The 9,893-nt window shown below is 46.8% G+C and overlaps 1 protein-coding gene across 1 annotated transcript in view; it reads left to right on the top strand.

Moving 5' to 3' along the window:
* The window catches only part of cacna1aa (calcium channel, voltage-dependent, P/Q type, alpha 1A subunit, a), a 105,365-nt gene that overhangs the window by 81,338 nt on the left and 14,134 nt on the right, over nucleotides 1–9,893 (top strand). Inside the window, exons 41-43 of the mRNA XM_062530898.1 lie at nucleotides 6,096–6,210; nucleotides 6,811–6,915; nucleotides 9,103–9,206. Of these exons, the coding sequence (XP_062386882.1) occupies nucleotides 6,096–6,210; nucleotides 6,811–6,915; nucleotides 9,103–9,206 (324 nt within the window). The remainder of the gene's footprint in view (nucleotides 1–6,095; nucleotides 6,211–6,810; nucleotides 6,916–9,102; nucleotides 9,207–9,893) is intronic.

Genomic DNA, 9,893 nt, shown 5'->3' with positions numbered 1-9,893 from the left:
TTCTTCTTCTTCTTCAAAAAAGAATGATTTTCTTTCATTTGTTTTTGGTTGAATTTTATTTTGCTTGTCTTTTGGACCGCAGCTAGGCCGCCCCCCTGGGTATGGTCGCGTGCATTGGTCTCACAGGGCGGGGAGGGGGACAGAAACTGCATTGACATAACTGCTGTTGCAACACCATCCCAACAGTGGGGCTTTTGTTGTTTTCTTGTCCGTTTGTTTCTTTTGCTTCTCTTGCTCAATCCGAAGCCCCCTGTTCTTCTATGCAACCCGCCTCTCCCCTCTCTAGGGCTTGCATAGAACGGTGTTTTAACACCAAAGGACAGAAGACACCCTCCCTCTGCCCACCAACGCGACACCTTTAGTCCGAACCCCAGACCCCTCTCTGGCCTCTTTCGCACCCACCCGTACAGACCTGCAGCTCTTACTAGTCAGTTGAGCCCAGAGTCAACACTAGTGCCTGTTCTTAGCTAAGAGTGACACCAATAACCTTGTTTTTACTCTGTTCCTCCCCTCTCCCCTTCCTCCCTCCCTTCCTCTCTTCCCCCCTTTCTACGCCCTCACTTCCTGTCTTTTTTGCTCACCTCTTCTCTTTTCACCCTTTCCGTTGTTTTTCTCTTCTTTCTCCCTTCTCCTCTCTTCTTCCACTCTCTCTCTCTCTCTTTCTCTCTCCGTTCTGTTTGAACTCCCTCCCATCTGATCCCCCTATTAATTTATTGTCCTTGTTTATTTTTTTCTTTGTTTTTGCTCTTGTTTTTTTGTTTTGGTTGTCCCAGTGGCAGAATCAGTTACACTGATATGTATCAGATGCTCAGGCAAATGTCTCCGCCGTTAGGCCTGGGGAAGAAGTGCCCGGCACGGGTTGCATACAAGGTAGAAGGCCTCTGTGGGGCCAGCGCTGTGTTTTTGTAGTGTTTGGTGTTTTTTGGTTTTTCATTTCCCTCTCTCTCTCTCTCTCTTTCTATTCATTTCTTCTTCTGTGTCTATTCTCGGATGGGAGCGCTATTGTGGGGGGAGGGTGGGGTGGGGGGGGGGATTAGTAGGAGCAGTCAGACTCATCCACAGGGAGGGGGGAACGGAAGGACCTTCTCAGTGCTATTGCACCGCACGACGCACCGTTTCCATTCATACGTGCAAACACACACATACACACACACATACTGTTCTCTCATATATGCGTGCGACTCAAACATTCAAAACTGTGTGTCACTCAGTGTGATCTTGCTCAGTCAAAACAGCTGAGCTACTCCAATACTGCTAATCATAATAGCCACATTGCTAGCATCCTCCTGGATCCTGATGAAACACATGCATTGAAGTGAATGCTTTAATGTACAGTATATGCTCAAATTGTGGGGAAAGGGAAGGACAGTGTTAAGCAGTAGTAGAATATGTACACACAGCTTACGCATGAGCAGACACACACACACACACACACACACACACACACACACACACACAATGTACACACACATACACACACACACACACACACACATGTTCCCTTACACACACTAAAGTGCGAGTGCAGCAGGGCTGGGAAGGACCAAAGGACTTCAGTCCTCCGAGTCTCCTCTGCCTGTGGATGGCGCTATGATCGATCAGATACCCACCCCAGTGAGTGTTTTTTGTGGAGGACCAGGTCTCTGTCTCTCTCATTTCTTTTTTGATGTCAACACATGCACACCCACAACACATACAAAAAACAGTAGCATCTTTTTTTTCAGGAAAGAGGGCAGATGTAGGCAATTCTATTAGATTTTTTAGAAAATCAGTTTCATATAAGAAGAACAATACAGTCAGCCACAGTATATCCCATTTGAAATTTAGTATGATCCGAATTCCTTTATGGTGTAGTTTTCTGTCTTTCTCCATGGAGCGCAAGCACAAGTTCTAAACCCCGGCCGTCCCCCTGTCCCCTCAGCAACTGAGTTGCCGTGCCAACCGGCTCACGCACCTGTCCTTTGTTTCTTCTTCTGTCAATGCAGTTGGAATCTGTTTCCAGCTCCGCCAGCATGCTAGACCCCAGACCCCCCAGAGTCCCCAAGTTCTCCTCTCCTCCTTCCCTCCCCCCACCCCACCCATCCACCCCACCCAAAATAAAAAACAAACACACATACTCATCTCAATCACTGTCATCCGCCCCTCCTTTGCCCTTCTACTGTACCTTCCCCTACTCCTATGGTCTTTCTCTCTCATCCGCCTACCTCCTCTTCTCTCTGTCTCTCTGTCGCAACCACTGGCTCACTGATGCTCCCTGGCAAATGGAGACCCACAGGCTGATCCCTAATAGTTGTCCCATGTTGTGTCCATTAGAGCAGGACTTCACAAGCCCACTCCTGTATTCTCATCTGTTTAGGACTTCTCCCAGCAGAGCCGAACAGCCGGTCGGTGGGTTTGTAATGGTCTAGTTTGTAACCGCACTGGTTTTGTTCAGCTACTAACAAGGAGTGTCCCTCATGAGTTAGTTGTTAGATAGGCAGAGACGGCCATGGCATTTGAAAGGGCAGGAATGGTCAGAGCAACCCCAGAGGCAGGACACCCGTGCTAGAGAAGGACCAGATCCAGAGTACAGCACTGAAGCCTGGACAGCAGACCTGTCGCTTACCACACTCTAGTCTAGTCTACTGAGTACCACGTGTTACTGATCTCAGCTGTCGTGGTTCCATTCATGATTTCATGATTCATGATTCCCCTCAGTTCATTCAACAGTTTGTTATTATTTTATTCTTTTTGTTTTGTGCTGAAGAGGCCTTTTCTTTCCCACTCTCGCAGGCTCTACAAAGAATCACAAAACTGTCTGCAACTGTCTGCAGCGCTAGACCCCATATCATTTTTTCTTCTTTATTTTTCCTCTTATTGTTTTATTTGGGTATCACCCATAGCCTGGTGTTTTTACTCTGTTTTCGTCTCTCATTCCCTTGTTCTCATTCACCCATTCTGTCTGAGTGGGGCTGCTTTGGTTTGCAGGCTGAGGGGGAACCTAGAGAATAGACAGTGAGCTGGAACATATGCAACTGTGCTAGAGGGCTGATGGCAGTGTGTGTGTATGTGTGTGTGTGTGTGTGTGTGTGTGTGTGTGTGTGTGTGTGTGTGTGTGTGTGTGTGTGTGTGTGTGTGTGTGTGTGTGTGTGTGTGTGTGTGTGTGTGTGTGTGTGTGTGTGTGTGTGTGTGTGTGTGTGTGTGTGTGTGTGTGTGTGTGTGTGTGTGTGTGTACGCGTTTAGACCTGTGTGTGACTGTTTGTGTTGAGAGTACATGTGAGTGTATGCATGGCTGTGATCATGCCTGTGTGTGTGTGTGTGTGTGTGTGTGTGTGTGTGTGTGTGTGTGTGTGTGTGTGTGTGTGTGTGTGTGTGTGTGTGTGTGTGTGTGTGTGTGTGTGTGTGTGTGTGTGTGTGTGTTGGTTTTATGGACAGGGGCAGCCCAAGCCATCTGTTTCTCCCACTTCAAAAGTGTGACTGCCGTGGCGAGCAGACCCTGTCAGGCTGGCTGACCGGTGAGGTGTTTGCGTTGCAGGCATGAGAGGGCGTCACAGTGGACGTCCCTCTCTCTGGACCCCTTCTGTCTCCCCTCCCCAGCCTCAGACCAAGCCCGGCCCCCCTCCCCTCCCAAGTGTCCTCCCACCCAGCCGGTCCTGCCATGTGCTCACTTTTCCCTCTACCCCCCCCCCCCCCCCCTACCTAGGGCCTGTCTTTTCTACTCTATCCATTTGAGTGGATCCTTTTTCAGTTCAATATCGTTTACTATGTTTGTTTGTTTTTACAACTGTGGGAATTCATCCTCTGTTTGTATCTGTCTGTTATTGCTCCCTCCTTCATTCTGGTCTTTTACTTTAGCTGTAATCTCACCATCAGTGCCGTCCTGCCTCTCTCGGTTGTCTTTTTCCCATCATGGCAGCCTCCACCCTCCCCTTATTCAGCTTTCCATATCATGACATCTCCATGGACCAGTCAGGTTTGCTGTTCCGTTCTGGCTTGGTTATTGGTTCAGTGGAAAAAACAGGAATATCCTCCCTCAATATAGTATTAGTAATAGCTATTCTCGTTTTATATCCTCACATCACTTCTAGTAAAGAAATAACCTGTGATCAGTGAAGTGTCTCTCTGCCATAGAGATTAACAGGAGTACTGTCAGACTTAACCAGTGTGTGGTGATAGATCTCTTTCACCTTCTTTCTTTCTTTCTTTCTTTCTTTCTTTCTTTCTTTCTTTCCTTCTTTCTTTCATTCATCCCCTCATCATCCCCAAGGCCCCTGGCTATATTTTTATTCACACTCTTTTTGTCTATATACACTTATGTTAGCCGTGTCTCTCCATCACCGATTCTGCTCAGCAAACCTCTTTGATTTCAGCATCACCTGAACCTAAATCTACCTACACTATGAAAGGAGGAAGAGACTATTTTTTTTGATGACCTTGACCTTGACCTTGAGACGGTGAATGAGAGAATACTATCTGGTCTCCTCAGCCTTTCATAGCAAAAGTAGAATATTTTTCATATAATATGAGGTATTTTACCAGTGATGATAAATCTAAAGAGGTCAGCTGATCTATCCTTTAAATCCCCTCTCTTTTTAAAATCCATTCCAGCCAGCAAGCACAACTTCTTCCTCACCTCTCCCTCACTTTTTCAATTCAACTCACAATGCTTTTGTCCCTTAACTCTCTCAATTATCTTGTTCTTAACCCCCCCTAATCGAAGATAATCCTAATAGCATATGCTACCGTTAGACTGATTTTAAAAGCCGTAATGATTGATATTATACTTATCTCTTTTTGTTCTTCTTTTCAACTTGAATGTATGGAGAATGCTGCTCTCACCTAACCCTGTAGGCCACACCCATCCCCCGCATTGAGAGATCAGAGAATCTGGATCGAGCTCTAGTCTCACTCAGTAGCCCATCTATGATTACATCTCAATGACCCGCCAGTCACTGCTGCCACGGCGATGACGTGCTGAAAAACAAACAAACAAAACAAACCAATCAATCCGAACAAGCCACAGGCAATGCTCTCTCTGTGTATGGCTGCACCGCTGGTCGTGCTGTGAGGTGTACTGTATGCGGTGGCATGGCATGCTGCATGTGGATGTGGAGGGGGGGCGCCCTGTGAGGGTGTGTTGGAGGGGTGGGAGTGAGGAGGGGGCCTGGGCCGTTGCCATGGTACATGGCATGGCAACAAAGCAACTGTAGTAAACAAATGTAGCTGTAGTAACAGCAGAAATGCTTGGGTAGAGAGGGTGGTAGAGTGGGTGATCGTGTTTTTGCCTGGCCTAGTCCCCTGTAATACCTCACCTCATCCTTCTTCCTCCGATGGACCAGGACACCGATGAACGATGTGCTCAAACCAAAAAAACAGGCAAAAAAAAAAAACAACGAACAAGACTTGCAACAAGAATGTAAGTCTTGCAAAACTTTTGAGCTCGCTGTTTTTTTTTTTTTTTTTTCTCTCTCTCTGCCATCGTTCAGTCGTGCCTGGGTCTACGGTCAGTTCTGTGAACCTCCTGCTGGGCAGAGAGCTCTGTGACTCCTGTGACCTTCCTGACCTTGTTGACCCGGTGATACCCCCTCAGCCTGCGAGGTCTCACCGTGTTTTAAAGCTCCCCAAGAGCCATTAAACACCAGTATGAAGACGTTCTTCTTTTTTTCTTTTTCTTTTGTGCTGAAGAGGTCTTTTCTCTCCCTCTCTCGCAGGCTCTACAAAGAATCACAAAAAATGTCTGAAAGCAGCGCTAGACTTTCTTTAAACATGAAAGATCCCATCAGGATGAAAAAGGGGAGATTCACACGCGGGTTTTTTAATAGGGGCTGAACGTCCTCCCGCGGGTCATTCCACTGAATTTGGAACATCAGTAGCTCTGATGATTGGAAAGATTGTTGGGTCAAAGGTCAAATTAAGTATAGGTCAAAGATTGCAGAGCTTTCCCCCTCCCCTTGTCACCACCCCTCTTCTCCCTTCTCAACTCTCTCGTTCATACCCCCCCTTTCTTGGAGGTTCAGAGCTCACACACATAAAGACACGCACCTGCAGTCTTTTTTTGTCCTCAGTGGACCTTGTGCAGCCTTTCTCTCATGTGTCCCCTGACTGGCTTTTCATAGAGACTGTTGCGGATGGATTTGCCGGTCGCCGAAGACAACTCTGTTCATTTCAACTCCACCTTAATGGCCTTAATCCGCACGGCACTGGACATCAAGATCGCCAAGGTTACGGAAGGTTTGGCACGACCCTCTCTTCTACCCATTGACTTCTGTACTTTTTTTTTGTCTGTCTTCTGTGTCGCCCAGTTAGCAGCAGACTCCAGTTTGCTTTGTCTGTAACCTTTTCTCACTGTTCAGTGTGGGTATGAGCGTTGTCAGAGTTTTATTAACAGGGTGTTCACTGCCATGACCCTTCATGTTCTTTGACCTTTGGTGAATGAGTAAGTGCGTAAAGACAATTGTTAATGAAAAACATTTCTTTTGTGTGTGTCTGTGCGTGTGTGTGTGTGTGTGTGTGTGTGTGTGTGTGAGCGTGTGTTTACGTTTGTTCACATCAATTGTCATTCCTCTGTCTTTGTGCTCCATATTGTGTGTGTTTGTGAACTGTGTGTACTGCACATTATTGTGGTGTGTGTATGTGTGTGTGTGTGTGTGCGTGCGCAAATATTGTCATGTCTCGTCCACATGCTGTTGTGGATGTTGGGGTGTGTGTGTGTGTGTGTTTCTGTGTATGTTGTGTGTGTACATGTGTGTGTGTGTGTGTGTGTGTGTGTGTGTGTGTGTGTTTGTACGTACGTACGTGTTTGTGTGTATGTGTGATAATGTGCATATGTAGGGGAGGACAAGCACCAGATGGATGCTGAGCTGAGGAAAGAGATGATGGCGATTTGGCCCAACCTCTCGCAGAAGATGTTGGACCTGCTGGTCACTCCACACAAGTGTAAGTTGCGCCCCGGTGCGCCCCGTCCGACCACCACCAGACCACCAGTTGTCTCACCACCAGAGGAAAGCTTCTGTCAGCCAGTCCCCCCCCCCCACTGCTCTGCACCCTCTGATGCTCCAGGCACAGCAACGACCTCCACCGTCTCTCGACCTTCGACCTCTGATGACCTCTTTGGCCTTAGCCCCACTTCTGCCAGCCAGTTTTCTGCCAGCCAGTTGCTTCTCAGTGATGAGCCGTGATGAGAATCTAATGAGATGGGCAGGAGTGAAAGTATAGGTGCCTTCCCCCAGGCAGTAAACAGGCCACAGGAGTAGGGTGTGCACGCAATGTAAACGTTAATTTGTTGTTAGTTATGGTTATGTTATATTTTAAGGCTTAAAATGTACATGTCTGAAGGGTGGTCCAGTTACGAGATCTCGTTATAAATCCCCATCCATTTGTTGGATCGCTTTAGTTAAGTAAAGCCACCTTAGTATGGGAATTAAGCAGCATCATGTTTAGTTCAGCCCAGTTTGATGTCGTAACTCCATGCCATGTTAACGCATATTTTGTAGCCACCTTCAAAAAGACAGATGTTTGGTTTTCAGATGTAGCAGAGAGGTAAATAAATGGTCTCTGTTGAACTGTAATAAACAAACCCCCCTTGTGAACCGCTGAAAAATCCATATAAGCTAGTTTATCCAAGCAAGTTCAAAAGCACCACGGTTGCTCTAAGATAGGCATCGTCTGCCCTCAACAAAACTATGCTCCCACAAATTGTGTGCACATGTTAATCTAGACACAGTAAGCCATGGCATACAGAGTACCTTCAAATCAGGGTGCTTGACCTTAGGAACACAGACTACACTACGCAAGCCATCAGATGTTCCAATAGGAAATCAAAACGGAACAGGCCACTGTGTTCCTTACTCACACTTTACTCAGATCTCTCCTGTGGGTCTTCAGCCCCCCCCCCCCCCCCCCCTCTCCCCACCCTCTCCCCTCCCCTTCCACCTCGCGAGAGCAGGAGCCGTTCAGTTGTAGACCTGTACTGTCACTTCCTCTCCGGACGATCCGAGGAGTCCCACGTCCGGCCCGCGGTCCCTCCAGCCCCCGGTCGGGGTCATCTCCAGCGCTCTGTGCCTGATCTCAGGGGGTGCCTTACTATAGAACAACCCTCTATAGAAGTCTTTTCACTCCAGGGTATCTTAGAAGAGAAAGAAGACCTTGCCAAAGCTAACTAAAGATGACTGGCTGTATATATGGTAACAAATGATGACTGACAATACGATGCACTGGTGCTACTGCACCTGTTGTACACATTGATGCTAAATAGGTATGTGTATGGGTAAACTGAGTAATGCTATGCCTAACGTTTGCAAAAAAAAAAAAAAAGAAGCATGGAATATTATGTGCAGCAGCTAAGCCATCCTTTCAAGACACTCATCACAATGCTAGTACTAACTAATTGATTTTGAAACCACGTAGACTCAAATGAAGGTGTGAACTGATCTGAGAACTGCTCTGCTGGTCAGGGTTTTGGGAGCATGACTTATTGGCTGCACTGAGTTTGTATACCCAGTTTTTTTTCCTGACGACTTTAGGCCATTTCTTTACGAAGATACAGTAATCTTAAAGAATTCAGCTCATTGTGCTTTCGAAGACTGTTTCTCAACTGTTTCACATTCTGAGGCTCAAGAACACTTGAAGTGCTGTGGTTGATTCTGTCAAACTACGACTTGCTAGCGTGACATGCAGAGCTCAGCATCAGAATGATTGAAAACAGTAAAACAGCCACTGTGGCACTGTGACTACATAGTTTCTTGGTTACTCCATCTTCGTGAAAAATGGCCTCTAGTCTATATTCCTCTGAAACGAGAGACTAGAAACACTTTAAAACGATAATCCTTTGTGAAGAGTGAAACCACAACAACAACAACAGCAAAAAAAACAGATCAAAAGGAAAAAAAAGTAAAAACAGTGGAAAGCAAAAGACAACAATCTATGGACCAATAACATATGAGGCTTTTTTGAAATCCGTGTCTGCTTGTGAAAAGACTATTGGCTCGGTGTCTCTGTGTGTACTGTGTTGGTGTCTCTCGTGTGCATGCCTCGTTCCCCCCCCCCCTCCCCCTGTCCCATTCCCCACGCTCAGGGTCCATCTCACCTCATCTAATCGTGCAGGGTAACTTGTCCGTTTCTCAGCAGCGACAGACCTGACGGTGGGGAAGATCTACGCGGCCATGATGATCATGGAGTACTACCGGCAGAGCAAAGCCAAGCGGGCCCAGGCACACAGTGAGGAGCAGGTACAACTCTAGGGCAAAAAAAGCACTCGCTTGCTCCCCCCCGCCAAAATAAAATGCAAAACGCCACAGCCTCTTAACTCCGCATTCTTCAGCCCTCCTCTCTATCTATCTCTCTCTCTCTCTCTGTCTCTCTCTCTCTCGCTCTCTGCCTGTCTCTTTCTCTCTCTGTTTCTCTTGCCTTGCTGTCTGAGCTGTGACAACCAGCACTATTCTGGCCTTTGCCGCTCACGAGTAGTCCATTATTCTACAAGAGCACGGTCCATTTGCAGCTGTAGCCATCTTACTGCTCTTTATGTTATATGCTCTGCATGGTCGTCACAAACGTTTGGGCTGATGCCCCGTAAAAGTGAATGATAAACACTTGCACTTGAGGATCGTACATTTCTCAGTGTTTTCTATGTCAGTGGTCAAGTCTTGTGTCGTCATGCCAGTACAGAGTAGAGTAGCCCAATACTGAGACCAGTCTCTTGTGACAGAGAGTAGCAATGTGTTCTTGACAAATTGTCTGTAATGAAATGAAAAAAAAAATGCTCATGAGCAACAACTGTAGATGTTGTATCCAAGTATTCGAAGCTTGGGAGTCATGCATACTTTTTAAGAAGCAGATAAGAGGCCTTTTGACATTAAATCGGTGCTCTTGAAATCAAGGGCGTTCTGCATGGATTGTAAATACATGTCGGTGTGTAT

Source organism: Sardina pilchardus, chromosome 3, assembly GCF_963854185.1.
Source record: "Sardina pilchardus chromosome 3, fSarPil1.1, whole genome shotgun sequence".
In the NCBI taxonomy this organism is placed as follows: Eukaryota; Metazoa; Chordata; class Actinopteri; order Clupeiformes; family Clupeidae; genus Sardina; species Sardina pilchardus.
Note: the sequence above shows the minus strand (reverse complement) of the source record. Positions and strands in the feature narration are given on the sequence as shown.